General features: G+C 44.6%; 1 protein-coding gene across 1 annotated transcript in view; it reads right to left on the minus strand.

Annotated features, from left to right (window-relative positions):
• SLC23A1 (solute carrier family 23 member 1) overlaps nucleotides 1-20,697 on the minus strand; it is a 122,717-nt gene that overhangs the window by 68,172 nt on the left and 33,848 nt on the right. Inside the window, exon 5 of the mRNA XM_056516543.1 lies at nucleotides 1,260-1,327. Within this exon, the coding sequence (XP_056372518.1) occupies nucleotides 1,260-1,327 (68 nt within the window). The remainder of the gene's footprint in view (nucleotides 1-1,259; nucleotides 1,328-20,697) is intronic.

Here is a 20,697-nt window from a genome sequence, read left to right on the forward strand (position 1 = left end):
TGATGTTATGAGGGGGCGGGGCCATTACATCATGAACCGCTGGCCCCTGTCATCTGCCACCGAGCAAACTTAGTTTCGAAGAGCTGATTACTCGGGGAGCTGTAGGAGAGATCGCGGGGGTCCCCAGCAGCGGGACCCCTGCGATCAGACATCTTATCCCCTATGCTTGGACAGGGGATAAGATGTCCAGGGCGTGAAAAACATTTTTTTTTAAATCAACTGGTGCCAGAAAGCTAAACAGATTTGTAAATGACTTCTACTAAAAAGTATTTACCCTTCCAGTACTTTTAGCAGCTTTATGCTGCAGAGGAAATTCTTTTCTTTTTGAATTTCTTTTTTGTCTTGTCCACAGTGCTCTCTGCTGACACCTCTGTCCGTGTCAGCAACTGTCCAGAGCAGCATATGTTTTAAATGGGGATTTTCTCCTGCTCTGGAAAGTTCCTGATAGGGGCATCAGGTGTCAGCAGAGAGCTCTGTGGACAAAACAAAAAAGAAATTAAAAAAGTAAAGGATTTCCTCTATAGCATACAGCCGCTAAAAAGTACTGGAAGGGTAAAGATTTTTTTAATAGAAGTCATATACAAATCTGTTTAACTTTCTGGCACCAGTTGATTTAAAAAAAATAATCCACTGGAGTACCCTTTTAAAGAAGAAGTTTTAGATCTATGAGAGCCAGAAATCTTGCTTGTTTGTAGGTGGCCAAATATTTATTTTACCGAGGAATTTACCAATTAATTCATTAGAAATCCTACAATGAGATTTTCTGTATTCTTTCCCCCCATTCTGTCTCTCATAGTTGAAGTATACCTGTGATGAAAAGTACAGGCCTCTCTCTTCCCTTTTAAAGTGAGAGAACTTGCACAATTTGTGGCTGACTAAATACTTTTTTTCCCCACTGTACAGGAGATAGTGAATGATTGGGACCAAGGTATAAAGGTAAAAGTTTGTTCATATTTCAAACAACCTTAAAGGAGTTTTCCAAGAGAGAAAGCATTTTTAAAGTGGGCTTAACTTGTGTCAGCATGTCCCAAGGAAATGGTTAACAGGGTGTACCCAGGCAATGACATAGTTAAATTGGCAGCAGTGGGGGATAGTGCAGAAGAGAATGCTCTATTTTTTTAAGGTACCCTAATGCTTTAAAATATAAGGGATCAATTGGGTTAAGATGTTCAAATAATAGGTTTCATGTAATAACATACAGCACAAAAACATCTAATTTTAGTAAATATTAGCTTATTAAGATAACTAGTTCTTCTTACTTCTCTCATTCTGGGTTGCCAAATGTGTGAAGTATCAACTGGTAGTGTTCCATTTCCATAAATTTCCTCTAAAAAAAAAAAAAAAAAGTATTACATTGTCATTATTGTTAGTAGTAGTGGTAACAGTAAATTACATAATACATAATGATAGAAAACTAGTTCCATACATTTTTGATCACAGAAATTTCTGCAACAAAGGTGCCATTTGGGAACATGCCCTTTCTTGCCCACACCAGTGGAAAGAAATTTAGTATTCTCTCTATTGTGACTGACTTTAGAAAGGAAAAGCCGTAGGCAAATATATTATGTATGCAACTACTGTATGCAACATTAAACATATAACAACCATACTAACCACATACTGTAGCTATCTCACAGTACTTCCTATGTCCATCAGGAGTAGAGGACATTGGGGATGTAGAGTTCTTCTTTAATAATACAAAGATCTGGCAGATAACTAGTCTGTAGACAACTAGAGTCTGCTGAGTCAAGTCAGGAAGACCGTGGTGTTGTCTGGGCACAAATGAATATACTGCCCTCTCGGAGCTTGATTCTAGAGTAATGACCCTTTTCTAGTATGGAGGATCAAGAGGTTTGGCTGTGTGGGAATAGCCAGTATTCTGCACAGTGTAAGGAGTGGCAGCACAGAGTGCAGTCACCTTCTGGCTACTCAACATTCAGATGCACAACAAGTGGAAATACCTTTAATTACAATGAAATAAAAAAAAAATTATATGTAAAACAAGCTTTTCACTCAGACAGAACATTTACAAACAGTCTTTGAGTTTTATGCCTATGACCTTCCATGGACAGTTAATACAAGTGAAGATTTTGAGTAAAGCAAACATAGCTGTAGCCTTACCTAATAAAGCTTAGCCACTAAACACAAGATTATGCATTATAAAAAATATAATTTTAAAGGCAAGTAATTGCACCTGATGGGATATTCCATCTCCTCCCCCCCAGCCAAGGTGGGTCAGTGGAATATTTGATGACCAAAAATAGCCAATACCAAATTAAAGAGTACCTATCACCAAGCTAACATTTTGATATACTGTTCCTTATGTAATTATAAGACACTTTGCTATTTACTTGCTGTTAAAATTCTTAACCTTTATATGTTTTTAATGTGATTGAAAAAACGACCACTATATGGCGCTTTTCTATTCCCTGTCGCAAATGAAACAGATAGTTTGGTCTCCTCCCGGCCAGGCAGGAGACCAAACTCAGGAAGTGCGCGTGGGACTATGTGAAGAAACGTCGGTGGGAACAATAACGTGGTCAGATCATGCCCCAATAGCGGTTAATATTGCGACTCAACTTTAAAATCGCGTCCATCTTTATGGAGAGCAAGTTCTTATGTCCTGTCAAATCCCAATTTTAAAACGATCTAAATAAAAAAATTCAAGAGCATTTTTGGGATCATGAAGGAACAGTATAACGACAATCTATTTTGTGGTGTGCGTTAAAAGCAAACATACGGGGACATATAATAAGTCAGACAGCTTACAATAGGAAAAACGACAACACAAAGGCTTAAAATCCAACAAGACTTCATAGACAAAACAAACTTCATTTTTCAACAGAGCTAGCCGAACGTATATCTAAACTTAAAGAGGAATTACATTTGTTAGATCTGCACAAATATGATGTAGCTATGAGACGACTTAAGGTAAAGTTATATTGGCAATCAAATAAACCAGAAGCCTTTTTGGCCAAGCAAGTTAAAGCTAAAGAATTGAAGTCAATAGTTACCTATTTAGAAAACCTTGATGGATCCTGGGTCTATGACCCTCAATCCATAGCTAATGTTTTTTTTCAGTGTACTATTCAAAATTGCATAATATTTCCGATGACCAAGCATTGTTAATCCTACACCTGCAGCAATAGAATCCTACTTATCTGGTATTGCTTCCCCTACCCTGTCATCTATACAAACAGAGAATTTATCAAAATTAATTACATAGGTGGAGGTAATTTAAGCCATTAAAACTTTGAAAAGTGGGAAAGCCCCAGGCTTGGACGGCCTTATTAATGATTTTACAAACTACATATGGAAACTATGGTTCCACAGCTTACTACATTATTCGAAGAAATTCAGGCTATAGGGAACATGCCAGCTGAAATGTTAGAGGCAGTGGTGATTACTATTCCTAAATCCGGAAAAAACATTTTGAATCCAACTAACTATAATGTAGGAAGTGCCAAGGGGCAACTCAGCTCACTCACCACACCGTAATGCAGTCCTTGGCTTCATAGGGAGAGAGCAGTCTGGACCACGAACACACGGGCCGCTTCCCGTTAATGGCATATAGAAAGAAGGTGAAAAGTTCAGCTCGCTGACCAGAAAATAAAACGTAACCTTTACTGTGGACGGTTAAAATCCATGAGGACAAAATTAACTAAATGATGAATAAAAACATTGCGCCGATGCGTTTCGGGCTGCAGATGAGCCCTTAATCATGGCCATGATTAAGGGCTCATCTGTAGCCCGAAACGCGTCGGCGCGATGTTTTTATACATCATTTAGTTAATTTTGTCCTCATGGATTTTAACCGTCCACAGTAAAGGTTACGTTTTATTTTCTGGTCAGCGAGCTGAACTTTTCACCTTCTTTCTATATCCCACTAACTATAGACCAATATCATTGCTAAACACAGATCTCAAAATGTATGCAAAGATTTTGGCACTGTGTTTGGCAGAGACCCTCCCAACTTTGATCCACTCTGACCAAGCGGGGTTTGTAAAGGGCCGCCATACCTCGGGTGGTACCCAACATTTTGTGGATTTGATTGCGAGAACAAAGCTCGGTCAAATGCCTTCTCTGCTCCTATCTTTGGATGCAGAGAAGGCAGGGCTCGAGTCCTGCAGGAACACACAGGAATGTCGTTCCTTTGCTTTTTCAAGAGGAGGAATGCCGTCCCTGTTCATTAGTCCTGCAGGACCGACCTCTGAATTATTCTTACCCTCCCTCCGTCTCCTCCCCGGGCCCAGAGTGCTAGATGCTGGAGATGTAGTACCTGTGAGGATGTCACCATCACATGTTGGGGGGGAGCTTAGCTGTGGAAGAAAAGGAGAGATTGTGGCTGAAGGACCTGTGTGATGCTGTGCAGGAGGCAGGGCTGAACTGGAGGAGACATGTCACATGTCACCCCAGTAATGTAATTACAATGAAGGAGATTTGTTACAGTGTGTCACCACAGTAGTAGCTAATTAAATGAGGAGGAGGTTTGTTACAGTGTGTCACCACAGTAGTAAGGAGATTGCATGAGGAGGAGGTTTGTTGCAGTGTGTCACCCCAGTAGTAAGGAGATTGCATGAGGAGGTTTGTTACAGTGTGTCCCCCCAGTAGTAAGGAGATTGCATGAGGAGGAGGTTTGTTACAGTGTGTCACCCCAGTAGTAAGGTCATTACATGAGGAGGAGGTTTGTTGCAGTGTGTCACCCTAGTAGTAAGGTTATTACACGAGGAGGAGGTTTGTTGCAGTGTGTCCCCCCAGTAGTAAGGAGTTTACTCGAGGAGGAGGTTTGTTACAGTGTGTCACCCTAGTAGTAAGGTAATTACATGAGGGGGAGGTTTGTTACAGTGTGTCACCCTAGTAGTAAGGTTATTACACGAGGAGGAGGTTTGTTGCAGTGTGTCACCCCAGTAGTAAGGAGTTTACTCGAGGAGGAGGTTTGTTACGGTGTGTCACCCTAGTAGTAAGGTAATTACATGAGGGGGAGGTTTGTTACAGTGTGTCACCACAGTTCTAAGAAGATTACATGAGGAGGTTTCTTACAGTGTGTTATCAGGATGATAGGGACATAAGGAGGTTTTTGTTACAGTGTATTATCAGAATGATAACCCCTTAAGAACATTGGGGGAGATATATAAACACCTGTGCAGAGGAAAAGTGGAGCAGTTGCCCATAGCAACCAATCAGATCGCTACTTTCATTTTCAGAGGCCTTTAAAAAAAATTAAGAAGCGATCTGATCGGTTGTTATGGGCAACTGGTCAACTTATCCTCTGTACAGGTTTTAATAAATCTCCCCCATTGGATGTAAATATACATCTTGGTACTTAAAGGGGTACTCCTCCCCTAGACATCTTATCCTGTATCCAAAGGATATGGGATAAGATGTCTGATCGCGGGGGTCCAATCTTGGCTTTGGCACCCTGCTGTCATCACTGCACAGAGCAAACTCGCTCTGTGCGTAATGACTGGCGATACGGGGCCGGAGTATCATGACTTCATGGCTTCGTTCCTTGTGATGTCACAGCCCGTCCCCTTAATGCAAGTCTATGGGAGGTGGCGTGACGGCAGAACGTGACATTGTGAGGGGGGGTTGTATTAGAAATCTTGAGTTCCCACACTTTTTTTTCCAGGACTTGACCCCTGGGAGAAGGCATTTGACCGAGTTCATTGGGGATATTTAGAGGCAGCTTTATATAAATATCAATTGCCCCCTGAATTTATTAACTCTGTTATGGTGATGTATTCAAATCTCTCAGCAAGAGTTTTTACCGGTGGAGCTATTTGTAAAGAATTTAACCCCTTCAGGACCAAGCCCCTTTTGGCCTTAAGGACCGGAGCGTTTTTTGCACATCTGACCACTGTCACTTTAAACATTAATAAATCTGGGATGCTTTTAGTTATCATTCTGATTCCAAGACTGTTTTTTCGTGACATATTCTACTTTAACATAGTCGTAAATTTTTGTCAATACTTGCATCCTTTCTTGGTGAAAAATCCTTAAATTTGATGAAAAATTTGAAAATTTTGCATTTTTCTAACTTTGAAGCTGTCTGCTTGTAAGGAAAAAGGATATTACGAATACATTTTTTTTGGTTGACATATACAATATATCTACTTTATGTTTGCATCATAAAATTGATGAGTTTATACTTTTGGAAGACACCAGAGGGCTTCAAAGTTCAGCAGCAATTTTCCACAAAATTTTCAAACTCAATATTTTTCAGGGACCAGTACAGGTTTGAAGTGGATTTGAAGGGTCTTCATATTAGAAATACCCCATAAATGACCCCATTGTAAACGCTACACCCCCCAAAGTATTCAAAATGAAATTCAGTCAGCGTTTTAACCCTTTAGGTGTTTCACAGGAACTGCAGCAAAGTGAAGGAGAAAATTCACAATCTTAATTTTTTACACTCACATGTTCTTGTAGACCCAATTTTTGAATTTTTACAAGGGGTAAAATGAGAAAATTTTTACTTGTATTTGTAGCCCAATTTCTCTCGAGTAAGCACATACCTCATATGTCTATGTAAAGTGTTCGGCGGGCGCAGTAGAGGGCTCAGAAGGGAAGGAGCGACAAGGGGATTTTGGAGAGTACGTTTTTCTGAAATGGTTTTCGGGGGGCATGCCGCATTTAGGAAGCCCCTATGGTGCCAGGACAGCAAAAAAAAAACCACATGGCATACCATTTTGGAAACTAGACCCCTCTGGGAATGTAACAAGGGGTTAAGTGAACCTTTATACCCCACAGATGTTTCACGACTTTTGCATATGTAAAAAAAAAAACTACTTTTTTTTACCTAAAATGCTTGTTTTCCCAAAAATTAAATTTTTTTAAAAAGAGTAAAAGCAGAAAATACCCCCCAAAATTTGTAACACAATTTCTCCCGATTCCCAAACAGGGTGCCTCCAGCTGTTATATAACTCCCAGCATGTTTGGACAGTCAACGGCTGTCCGACAATACTGGGAGTTGTTGTTTTGCAACAGCTGGAGGCTTCATTTTGGAAACAGTGGCGTACCCGACGCTTTCATTTTTATTGGGGAGGGGAGGGGGGCTGTGTAGGGGTATGTGTATATGTAGTGTTTTTTACTTTTTATTTTATTTTGTGTTAGTGTAGTGTTTTTAGGGTACAGTCGCACGGGCGGGGGTTCACAGTAGTTTCTCGCTCACAGTAGTTTCTTGCCGCAGCTCAAACTTGCAGCCAGATACTTGCTGTAAACCTCCGCCCATGTGAGTGTACCCTGTACATTCACATTGGGGGGGAACATCCAGCTGTTGCAAAACTACAACTCCCAGCATGCGCTGACAGACTGTACATGCTGAGAGTTTTAGTTTTGCAACAGCTGTAGGCACACTGGTTATGTATCACTGAGTTTGTGACCTTACTCAGTGTTTCACAACCAGTGTGCCTCCAGCTGTTGCAAAACTACAACTCCCAGCATGTACGGAGCATGGTGTACATTGACTGCTGAGAGTTGGAGTTTGCAACAGCTGGAGGCACACCGGTCGTGAAACACTGAGTTAGGTAAAAAAAAACTCTGAGTTTCACAACCAGTGTGCCTTCAGCTGTTGCAAAACTACAACTCTCAGCAGTCACCAACAGCCAACGGGCATGCTGGGAGTTATAGTTATGCAACCAGCAGATGCACCACTACAACTCCCAGCATGCACTTTAGCTGTTTGTGCAAGCTGAGAGTTGTAGTTATACAACAGCTGAAGGTACACTTTTCCATAGAAAAATGTGCCTCCAGCTGTTGGAAAACCATAAGTCCCAGCATGCCCATAAGGGAATGCTGGGAGTTGTGGTGGTCTGCCTCCTGCTGTTGCATAACTACAACTCCCAGCATGCCTTTTTTTCATGTTGGGAGCTGTTGCTAAGCAATAGCAGGAGGCTGTCACTTACCTCCTGCTGCTGCCGGTACACAGGTCAGTCCCTCGTCGTCGCCGCCGCCGCTCCTGGGGCCCCGATCCCAACATTGACGCCGGGGATCGGGGTCCCCAGCACCCGGGGTGCACGCCCCACACCCGCTCACGTCCTCCGGAAGAGGGGCGAAGCGGGTTGCGGGAGTGACACCCGCAGCAGGCGCCCTGATTGGTCGGCCGGTAATCCGGCCGACGAATCAGGGCGATCGTGAGGTGGCACCAGTGCCACCTCACCCCTGCAGGCTATGGCTATTCGGGGCCGTCAGAGACGGCCCAGATCAGCCAGTAATTCCGGGTCCGGGGTGACCCGGAATCTCCGCATATCGCTGGACTGAATTGTCCAGTGATCTGCGGCCATCGCCGACATGGGGGGGCATAACGACCCCCCTGGGCGATATGCCGGGATGCCTGCTGAACGATTTCAGCAGGCATCCGGCTCCAGTCCCCAACAGGCTAGCGGTGGGGACCGGAATTCCCACGGGCATATGGATACGCCCTCAGTCCTTAAGGACTCGGAATGCAGGGCGTATCCATACGCCCTATGTCCTGAAGAGGTTAAAATCCATGACGGCAGGCGACAGGGATGTCCCCTATCCCCCCTATTATTTACTATAATTATGGAACCTTTTGCGAAACATTTACGAATTTCCAAGATGGTGACAGGAATTAAAGTGGGGAATGTTGACCATAAAATTGGGCTATACGCAGATGATGTGCTGATAGCATTAACATCATGGATAGTTCCCTTCCAGCTGTTATGGATCTTATTCAGTTACCGTATTTATCGGCGTATAACACGCACTTTTTAGGCTAAAATTTTTAGCCTAAAGTCTGTGTGCGTGTTATACGCCGATACACCCCCAGGAAAGGCAGAGGGAGAGAGGCCGTCGCTGCCCGCTTCTCTCCCCCTGCCTTTCCTGGGGTCTAGAGCCCTGCTGCCGGCCCTTCTCACCCCCTGGTTATCGGCGCCGCTGCCCGTTCTCTCCCCCTGACTATCGGTGCCGGCGCCGATAGCCAGGGGGAGAGAAGCGGCGCTGACAGCCAGGGGGACAGAAGGGGCAGCGGCACCCATTGCCGGCGCCGCTGCCCCGTTGCCTCCCCCCATCCCCGGTGGCATAATTACCTGAGTCGGGTCCGCGCTGCTCCAGGCCTCCGGCGTGCGTCTCCGGCGTCGTTGCTATGCGCTGAACGGCGTGGCGCATGACGTCAGTGCGCCGCACCGTGCATAGCAACGACGCTGGGGACGCACGACGGAGGCCTGCAGCAGCGCGGACCCGACTCAGGTAATTATGCCACCGGGGATGGGGGGAGGCAACGGGGCAGCGGCGCCGGCAATGGGTGCCGCTGCCCCTTCTGTCCCCCTGGCTGTCGGCGCCGCTTCTCTCCCCCTGGCTATCGGCGCCGGCACCGATAGTCAGGGGGAGAGAACGGGCAGCGGCGCCGATAACCAGGGGGTGAGAAGGGCCAACAGCAGCGCTCTAGACCCCAGGAAAGGCAGGGGGAGAGAAGCGGGCAGCGACGGGCTCTCTCCCCCTGCCTTTCCTGGGGGTATATCGGGGTATACACGCGCACACACGCACCCTGATTTTACCATGGATATTTGGGTAAAAAACTTTTTTTACCCAAATATCCTTGGTAAAATGAGGGTGCGTGTTATAGGCCGGTGCGTGGTATACCCCGATAAATACGGTATATACAATTGTGAGCTATTATTTTTTAAAAAAAGCAATAAATTGGTTATTCTGCCAATTTTTATGGCAGATAAAAGAAAAGAAGAATGGTCAGTGAGATATAAGCTAAAAATTGGCTACAAAAAGTATTACTTATTTGGGGATTTAATTATCTGCAGATTTTGTTAATCCTCCCCTTTTAAATATCAATCCATTAATAACTAAATTAAAGCAAGATATTAAATTATACTCTGGAATCACGTCATGGATAGGACGAATAGCAGTTACCACTATGAGACAGTTACAATCTATAGTTTGGAGATATGTTTGGAAGGGAGGTAGAGCTAGAATAGCGGCTGATATTCTATATGCATCAGTCTCGGCAGGAGGGCTTGGATGTCCAGATTTTGCATGATACCAGAGAGCAATAATACTTAATCAATTAAAATCATCGTGGCATAAGGATCCAGATAAGATATGGGTGACACTGAAGGCAGATCTGATGGACCTGCCCGATGCCAACACTGTCCTGTGGATCAAACCAATCTCATCACATCCAATAATAACAAATTTTCCCACAGTGAAAGCTAGTATAAAAATATGGCAAAATAGTGTTACAAAAGGTATACTGAACTTCTTTGATTATTCGGAAATTCTACTAAGAGTCCTACAATGTCTCCTTCCACATACAGATTTGAGGCGATGGGAAACTCTGGGTATAGAGAAATTGGGTGACATTAGTGTGGGGAAAACCTTAATGCCCTATGCTGATATTTGTATATAATTTAATATTTCATCTAGGGACTTTTTAAAATATTTACAAATTAGACATCTTGTAACGTCCTTAATACAATATAAATCGGGGGAATGTACTTGTTATGAGAATAATTTTCAGAATGGAGAATCTATTGAGAAAGGAATATCTAGGGTATATGCTCATTTCATAGCCACCCACAATATAGCCACCCACAGTCCTGTGATATTGTATCACTGTAAAGTATCCAATAACCGAGTTTATGATAGAGTTTGGTGCTCTGCACCACTCAACGCACCGCTGGGCAGGAAACTCCAGGAGATGGTATCACAGTGATCGGCGAGTGTCGCTCCTGCAGACTGGCACGGCTGGGCAGTCGGCCTGGTGATGTTGTCTGCGTGTGGTCACACTGGGTGCCCGGAGTGGCACAGGCTTGCATCCAGCTGACAGACAGGTGGTTGCGGGCAGAGGTTATGGAAAACCAGCGGTGAATGGTTGCAGGCGGCGTTCTCATGTATTCCAGCGCTAAAGGCGCACATATGTGCAGTGGTAGGAGATTCCAGCTGTTGCAAATCGGACACAGTTCTGATGTGGGGTGGTCTATACTCTTGGGGTGTATATATCTGGGCTAAACGCGTTTCGGGGTAACCCCTTCTTCAGTAGCTTGTCGGTGCCATTACGATCAAAAGGGTCCATAAGGCCCTCTGACCCAAACCACCGCCCTCTGAGCCACCTCGAGATATGATATGTGGACTCCTAAGCTATGTGGACACAGCGGCAATACTAAAAGCGAACAGGGAGGCCGACTCATTACAATTTGATAGTAACCCGGTTCTCATATTCCAAGATATTGCTCCGTCCACGCTGGCAAAACGCAGGCTGCTGAATCCTTTGCTCCAGAAGCTACAGGAGCGCCTTCTACCCTATATGTGGCTTTACCCATTTGGCCTCTCGATCTTGAAGGAAGGCAGACACATTTCTATCCCACACCAGGAGGAACTGGAGAAAGAATGGGAATTCACCTGCCTCAAACTGATCCAGATACCCTCTTGGTTGCCGGTTGACATGTGCCACACACTTCCACCGCTCCCTAAGATGCTACCGAATCAAAAGGCTGACAAGGTGAAATCTCCGAAAGCTCGCAAGCAAGCTTTGAAGGCCCAGAAACACCCGGACGCCACCTGAGACCGGAGGGTCACCTACTGCCTTACTACGCTAAGTACTCTCATCGTTCTTTAGATTGGGGTCACCCGGGTCATCGGCTTTGCTATTGTTTATTCCTTGCAATACCCGTCTGCCATCTGTATGAGGGGGGGGGGGGGCTGAAGTTCGGGACTTGCTCTTCCTGATAATGACTGTCTCGGTATATGTCTCAGCACTTCTCATTCTCTCATTCTTCTTATTTGCAATTCATTCTCCGTGGAGATTTATTTCTGTATACCTCCTAACATGCTACACTTCTACTGGCAGGTGGGGCTAGCTGTCGGCCCAGGACACCTATTGTTTCCCCTAGTCTACTCTTTCAGACTGCTCTCTTCTCCTTCTAATTACTTTACATTTAATCTCTCTCCCTTTCTTTACCTCCCCTCTGTTTCCCTGATTGGTGCCTCACCAGTTACCTACCCCTATTGGTGTGTATACGCTGAACTTACCTCCCTTTCTATATCCTTTGTAACTGCTCGCTCTCTTCTTCTCCCTCCCTCCCCCCTCCTCTCCCTACCTATACCCTCTCGCATGCTCCCCACCCCACTGCTATCTTCTCCCATCTACTGACTTCTTCTTCCCACCCTCTTCCTAGTGTTTACTACCCTTGTGTTCCTACCCCCATTCCTGACTCCATTCACCCCCGCACATCATTGTCTTTCTTGAAATATGGCAGACCTTAAATTTCTTACTTACAATGTTAAGTGATTTAACTCCCCTGGTAAGCGCCATGGTTTGCTCTATTTGCTGCAGAAAGATAAAGTATTAGTTGTATTTTTACAAGAGACCCATTTTAAAAAAGGGAGGATCCCTAAGTTGCCACTAACGTATTTTTCTTCTTGGTTTCACAGTGGGAGTACTAACTCCTCTTCTAGAGGAGTCGCTATTGCTCTCCATAGAGATGTCCCCTTTGTTCAATCGGATGTCTACGACTCTGCTGATGGACGTGCATTGTTTTTGAAAGGTAAGGTAGGATCCATGCCATACACCCTTGCAACCTTGTATGGACCTAACAAGCATCAGGTTCCCTGGCTGTTGAGGACCTTGGAGAAGCTGAGGGCCTTTGCAGAAGGTCCTATTATTGTAGAAGCCCTAATGAATGTCACCCTGAATCCCAATATGGACTCATCAACACGAAGGTCGGCAGTTACCTCCCTCACTCTCCACACCTTTAAAAGCAAACTCCATGAAATGGGATTGACAGACACATGGAGACTACTCCACCCTTAAAAAATACACTTTTTACTCCGCACCGCATCAGTCATCGCAATGCCTCGATTACATATTTTGCCATGACCGCATGGTGCCCTCCATACAACAATCAGATATTGTGCCACAGACATTGTCGGACCACGCACCTATGTACAGTACACCCCCTTCTCTCCAGCACATTTACCCAGACCAGACTGGACGTGGCATTTAAACGACTCTTTACTGACCAACGTAACTCATGTTTCAGATCTGACTGCTCGACTACAAACCTTTTTTGAGATTAATCTGACCCCGGAGGTCTCCTGGCCAATAGTGTGGGAAACTCACAAAGCCTAAATGAGAGGGCTATTGATAGCCCTGGGCTCCAATGTAAAAAAAAAAATGCAACAAAGCAGTTGTTTTCCTGCTGGCCCGGCTGACGGAGCTGGAGGGGAGCCACTCTGCCCACCTTACCCCGGCTGTTGACCAGGAGATCTCTTCTGTTAGGGATCAGCTGAAGGACATTCTTAATAGGAGATATGCAGACAATGTCGTCCGCTTCCGACAGCAGGTTTGTATGCATGGGGATAAAGGGGGCCGACTGATGTCGGCCATGATCAAGAAACGTAAGGAAAAGACGTTTATCCCCTCGGTAACCTCACAGACAGGACGGGAGGTGACTGATATTGAACACATTTCAAGCATATTAGCACAGAACTGTACAACATTCCACACACAATACCTGACCAGTCGAGCAGGTCCCGAGCCCTTACCCAATTTCTTCACTCGCTATAATTACCCACTCTCACAGAAGCTCAATTGCGGGAATTAGTTCTGCATATGGGGATGTATGAGGGATCATTTTTTGCGTCGTGATCTGACGTTTTTATCGTACCATTTTTGTATTTATCGGACTTTTTGATTGCTTTTTATAAAAAAATTTTATGGTATAAAAAGTGACCAAAAATACGCTATTTAGGACTCTGGAATTTTTTTACATGTACGCCATAGACCGTGCGGTTTAATTAACATTATATTTTTATAGTTCGGACATTTACGCAAGGGGGGTGATTCTGACTTTTATTATGGAAGGGGTTAAATGATCTTTATTAACACTTTATTTTGAAGTGTTATAGCTCCCATAGGCAGCTATAACACTGCACACACTGATCTTCTACACTGATCATTGCCAGGCAATAGCCGGGCATTGATCAGTGTTATCGCCGCTCGACTGCTCCTGCCTGGATCTCAGGCATGGAGCAGTCATTCAGTGATCGGACAGCGAGAAGGTGGGTAGGGACCCTCCAGCTGTCCTGCAAGCTGTTCGAGACACCCCTTTAACCGGCAACGTTTACTTTCACTTTAGACGCGGCGATCGACTTTGATTGCCGCGTCTGAAGGGTTAATACCAGGCATCACCGCGATCGGTGATGTCGAGTATTAGCCGCGGGTCCCGGCCGTTGATGGCCGCCGGGACCGACGTGATATGATGCGGGGTCAGCGCGTGACCCCGCGTTCTATCGCAGGAGCTCGCTCATGATGTATGCATACATCATGTAGCGGGAAGGGGATAAGGGTGGCTATTGCTCAAGCTCCCACTGTGAACCTATCCAAACTAGCTGTTTTCGCACTCGCTTCCTCCAGGATTATGTACATTCGGATCCACTTTTTCTCATCTCGTGGGAGAAGGAATTGGGCTTGATAGTTACAGACGAGGAAAAGAAGCGGATCCTGTCAAATTCCCATGGCTTCTCTAAATGTGTAAAATTACAGGAGGGTCGCTATAAGTTACTCACCAGATGGTATCGTACACCTGAGCTACTTTACTCTTGGGGCCTAGGCCTAGCATCCGATGCTCTTTGTTGAAGATGCCGGGCAGCAAAGGGCTCGATTTCCCACATTTCGTGGGACTGCACAGTCTTAACCACCTTTTGGAGAGAAATTAATAGAGCCATTAATAAAGCAGTAGGCACCCCAGTGTTGCTGTCTCCAGCACAGATTTTTCTTGGGCTATCAAACTCGACTTGTTCTCTTTCGCAGAAATCTTTAATTGCACATCTTCTCGCAGCTTTTAAAGCACTGACAGCCCCCCTACACTGGATGCAGACTGAATCCCCCACCATACAGGAATGGATAAATAAGGTCTCACACATCGGTAGGATGGAAAAACTGTCTAGCTGGACCCACCACACACATACTAGATGTTACCAGATCTGGCCACCATGGATAGCTTATAGAGATGCATGCTAGCCTATTTTACAGTACACGACTGCTCCGCTCCTCTTGAATGCCAGTGATGTACCCTGTTCACCATTAACCATTGGGCATCTACTCACCCCCCCTCCCACTAGATGGGTTTTGCCGATTATAATAATCTTGGTGCTGATCCTTCTCCTTCCCCTCCACTCTCTCCTCACTATCTCTCCCTACCATGGCCGTTATGTGTTCCCCTCCCTACTCCTATACCCCACTCTCTTGCTCCTTGTCTATAGCCTTCCCCGTCTGCTGTTCCTCTGACTGCTCTCCTGCTCCTACCCCCCTTCCTCCCCCCTCCTTCTCCTACCCCCCTCCCCCAAATGTCATGTCTCCCTCTCCTTTCCATTTTGGAATCTCCATTCATCCCCCCCCCCCCCCTCTGTTCTATGACTATCACTCTTACCTCATTACTACTGTCTTAATCTCACATATAAGGAAAGCCTCACACATTCTTGAATTTTATGTATTATGGTTACGTTCCCTTTGCAGTCCTCTTGGTTGGGGCCTTCTATGTACCATCAGCGACCAGAACGGCATTAATGAAGTAGGAGGCCACCCTGGCCCATGAAAAGTGGGCTCGTCGCGGCACACTGCTTTTTCTGTCCACTGCTAGGGGGATGGTTTTCTTTCCTACTCACATTCTTCCCCATTCATATTTTTCTAATGTTATTTTCTGTGTGATATATACCACAGTGATGTTCATAAACTTGTTATATGTGAAAATTATAAATTAAGAATTGCTAAAAAAAAAAAAAAAATTCTCATCTACATTATTTGAACATAGGGGGAGTTTATGGAAGATGTTTAGAGCCCCTAACGAATCGCTATAGGTATTACTCAAGGATACTATGCACCCTTTATGAGCATCTTACTAGATATGAACTATCAATTTAACTGATTTGACAACCTCAAAGCTGATGGAAGAATACATGAATGACTGATAGATGTGAGTGTGTTGTATAGTGTTTTTTGGAATTGTTTTGGGTTATATGTAATTGTAATGTTTTTGTGTTATATGTTAAAGAAATAATATAGAGAATTATGAAGAAATTGTGTGGGGTCATGGTGAGGCACAGCTCTCACAGGCTTCAGTAACGTTGTGCCTACTGGGGAACGCCTACTTTCTCCTGCTGGGAGCTCACAATGTGAGCAAGGGGAAAGGTATGATACAGTGCTTTTTAAAGCTCTGAAAGGGCAGGAGGGGTGGAATATATTCTGAGTTAGTTTAGAAAATAATGTCTGATGGCAGGTACTCTTTAAAACAATAATTAATCTTTTTTTGCCACCTTTAGTCTTGGAGGGAGCAGGGGACTTTAATATTTGACCCATGTTCTGGCAGCATCCGCATATTTGCTGTGCACCGCCATCTTGGAGGAAGTGATGGCACAAGATTTTGTAATCAGATTTTTCAAAATGCACTTGCTTCAGGCTTGTCAGTAAGTTTCTCAGACTTTGATCCTGCCACGTTGGACAAATATTTCTCTAGTTTGGCATCATACAAGCTAATTAAATCGTACTTAGGACTGCACTTGGTCTCTTTTAGCGCAGTTCCTTGGGCTGTTCCATTGAGTGGTTCATTTGTTGAGAAAGCTGCTGATTTGCTGTGATATTTCTAAGTATCTTGCTAAGTGCTATTTCCTGGTACTTGAACTAGTGATGTAGTTCTCTGTATTTATTTTTTTTTTTTTTTTTTAGATTCATTTTTTTTTTTTTTTTAGTATTGTCTCTTGCTGGTGATGGGTCTGGGGACCATAGATCTGCTGGAAGAAAAGCACCTTGCATGCTATGAATGCCAGAAACTTCTTTAAGATGTCTATGCAAATTCATGATGTCTTGGCTGCAGATTTAAAACTTAACCCAAGTAGGAACCCACTATTCTGCTATTGGTGCTAGTGTTGAAGAGCTAAAGCAGTCTTTGGCTCATAAAAGGCTTAGACATTCCTCTCCTCATGAAGCCATTGAGGTCTTAGTCGGCTCTGATGTTAGAGCCTGTGAAGACTCATGATCAAGGGTCGGCAACCCAAGGCACGCGTGGTGCTCACCCCGCTAATGGGGATCCAGGTGACGAAGAGGGGGGTGCAGGTGACAGGGTGCAGGTGACGGGGAGGGGGGATGCGGGTGCGGGTGATGGGGAAGGGGTGTAGGTGACGGGGAGGAGTGTTGCAGGTGATGGGGGGGAGCAGGTGATGGGGAGGGGGATGCAGGTAACAGGGAGGGGGGAGGCGGGTGCAGGTGATGGGTAGGGGGTGCAGGTGATGGGGAGGGGGTGCAGGTGATGGGGAGGGGGGTGCAGGTGATGGGGATGGTGGAGGCGGGTGCAAGTGATTGGGAAAGGGGTTCAGGAAACAGGGAGGGGGACAGGGGTGCAGGTGAAGGGGAGGAGGGTGCAGGGGAGGGGGTGCAGCTGATGAGGGAGAGGGTGCAGGTGACGGGGAGGAGGGTGCAGGGGAGAGGGTGCAGGTGACAGGGGGAGGGGGTGCAGGTGACAGGGAGGGGCTGATGATTTGAATGTGGAGGAGCCCTGGCCACTTCCCTACCTGCTACCTACACAATTACCTGCCTGGCTACTTCCTTACTTGGCTATCTACCTTCTTAATTTCCAGGCTACATGCCACCCTACTTAGCCACCTGGCTACCTACTTACATAGCTACCTACCTGCATAGCTACTTACCTACATAGCTACCCATTTACCTACCTTGCTACCTACCTTTGACCTTACCTCCATATATAGTTATCTACCTGCATAGCTACTTACCTATCTACCTACTTGGCTACCTAACTATATCCAAGGAAAATCATAGCTCACCAAAGTATAAAGTGCAGAATTCAGAGCAGTTTATTCCATTTCAAACAGTGTTACAGAGCAGGCTACATTTCCTCGCCTCTCGTGCTTGACAAAGGCAAAGACAGGTTGCTGAAATGTAGCCTGCTCTGTAACACTGTTTGAAATGGAATAAACTGCACTGATTTCTGCACTTTATACTTGAGGTGTGGAGAGCACTGTAAAAATGCAGTAACTAAGATGTTTGTCCTGCAGATGCTGCAGTGATGGGTTTTGGCTGTAAGAAGTCGTCATGGTGGTCTGAGACAGAAGGAAAGAGGACGCCGATCATAAAATATGTTAATTGTGAGTCAGTTAATGTAACTGTATGTATATTATTGCTCAACACGACTGGGGTCTGTATTATGTAAGGGGGGGTCTTTATTATGGTGGGGACTGATTCTGGGGTCTGTATTGTGGTGGGGACTGATTCTGGGGTCTGTATTATACAGGTATGATTTAGAATGGTCGTTCTCAGTGTAAGGTCTTTACAGTGAAAACAATATATAGGGACAGTTCTGAAAAAAAAACACCCTGTGACAAGCCACACCCCATAAACCTCACCCACAGCAAGCCAGACCCATATTGCCGGCACACCAAGCGACTTTGAAATTTTTTTTTTGCCACAGCACTACCAAAAGATTGCCTACCCCTGCTCTAGATCTTCTTCTGAGTAGGAGGAAGAATCTTTCTTCATTTCTTTCTTCCCAAATCTTTCTTAATTTCTTTCTTTCTTCTTTCTAGACCCAGCATTTACGAAGGTCCATCAGATCGGGGGGACTGTGATGTTGACATTAGAGAAGCTTCTAGGGGGCCTAGGGCCTTCAAAATGGATGATACCATTACCTATGTCATAAAGACAGAATGGTAGAAGCAGGAGAAAGCACCCATCTTGACTAAGAGGTTTAAGTTTATGTTCCCTATATTGGAGAATCAGCTTTCTTCTTGGGGGGCCTGTTCCAAAAGGGGACATGGCCATTTCCAAGCTATCCAAGAGAACATTGGTTCTTGCAGATGATTGGTCTAGTCTGCAGGATAGAAGAGCTGACTGTGCCTTTAGATATCAATACTTGGCTGCTTCACCTTCAGCATTCATAGCTTTTGCCTCTTCTGAGGTTGCTAATGTTTTTAGATCCTGTCTGCAACAGGTTAATACTGATATAGACCAGGGAGTGTCCAGAGACAACTTTTTATCATCATTTAAGAACAAGAGCCATGGATTACCTTTGTGATGCTGCTCCACAACAACTGAACTTGGCAGTTATGTTGATGGCCTTGATCTCTGCAGGAAGGCGATCTCTGTGGCTGAAACCCTAGAAGACTGACAACTCGTCAAAATATTATTTCGGCAGTCTTCCCTTTAAACCTGGCAGAATATTTGGATCCAAGCTTGATCATATAACAGAAGGACTGTAGGACAAAAAAAGCAAAAGAGTGTCTCAGGGGTCCTTTTTTGGTTGGGTAGACACTTTGGGGGCAGGACTGCCCCTCAGTCTAGACCTTAATGAGACTGGGGTAAGCAACGTAGAGGTGTGTAGCATACCAAAGGCTCTTAGAACAAGAAGACCCCTCTCTACCTACTGGCCTCCTTCTATATTGAAGAAACAGATGGAATGGTGAGATACTTAGAGCCTATCGCACGATTCCATCTGTGTCTTCAAATTAAAGTGGTATTCCAGGATTTTTTTTATTTGACTATGCCACAGGGACTGCAAAGTTAGTGTAGTTCATAATATAGTGTCTGTACCTGTGTGTGACAGTGGTCTCACAATTCTTCTGTGTTTATCGCCCCAATATTTTATTTTTAACAGCATGCAAAATTACTCAAGTCCAGGGATTTTCCAGGTTGCAGTGCGTTGAGACCTGACATCACTAGTCAGGTGATCAGAGGGAGCATGTCCTGCTTTAATTTTGCAACAGCTGTAGGCCCCCTGATTAGAAAACACTGTATTTCAATGGGTGGGGTGGCTGATGTGTGGGAGGAAGGAAATTTACCTCAAACTTTCAAGCATGAAATTGTGGGATGTGTAGTTTAGAGAACAAGATCCAACTGGAAATACCCAGTTCTGGCAGGTAAGTACTAAAATCATCTTATGGTGGATAACCCCTTTAAAATCCTGCTCCCCTCCTTCTGGAAAGCAGTCTCCTCTATAATTTTTTAGAGTCTTGGACTCTTAACACCAAAGATCCAAAGATAATTTCATAAGGATCATTGTTTTCATGCCTTCCAAGCAAAGGATTTTGGTGGCTTACATTCTGGAATACTTTCATAAAGGATCCCTAAAAGAAGTGCCTCTTCATAAGCAGGGAGCGGAAATTTATTCTCCAGTCTCTCTGGTACCAAAAGTCACCGGAGACTGGAGGATGATAATAGATCTGAGATATTTTAATTAGTACATAAAGTGCAAATACTTTCATATGGAGACTATACAGTCCGTAATCAATTCTCTGTCCTAGAGATTTTATGTCGCCATGGGATCTTATCTTAAGGCCCATTTTGCTCCGGCTGTTTCCACATCCTTTGTGGAAAGAAGCTGTATTCCTTTATTTAAAATTTGTAAAGCAGAGTTCTGCCAGGCATGAGCCCACTCCCATGGGGTCTTCCACTTGCTAAATCCACATCTGTGCTGCTGGTAGGATGCAAGCGAATCGTTAATTTAAAAAAAAATTATTTGTTTTTCCTTTGTCCAGACAGCAGCACACAAATATCCCTCCCTTCTAATATTTATTTTCTTGTAAAATAACACAGTGTACTTTGTTATAGAGGGGTGGATTGATTTGTTTATTGTTTCTACTTACCGTTTCATGGGAGGCGGAATACCCCATCTGTGCTGCTGTTAGGACTAAGGCAAAACAAATTATCATTAGAAATAAACG

Source organism: Hyla sarda, chromosome 4 (genome assembly GCF_029499605.1).
Source record: "Hyla sarda isolate aHylSar1 chromosome 4, aHylSar1.hap1, whole genome shotgun sequence".
Taxonomy (NCBI): Eukaryota; Metazoa; Chordata; class Amphibia; order Anura; family Hylidae; genus Hyla; species Hyla sarda.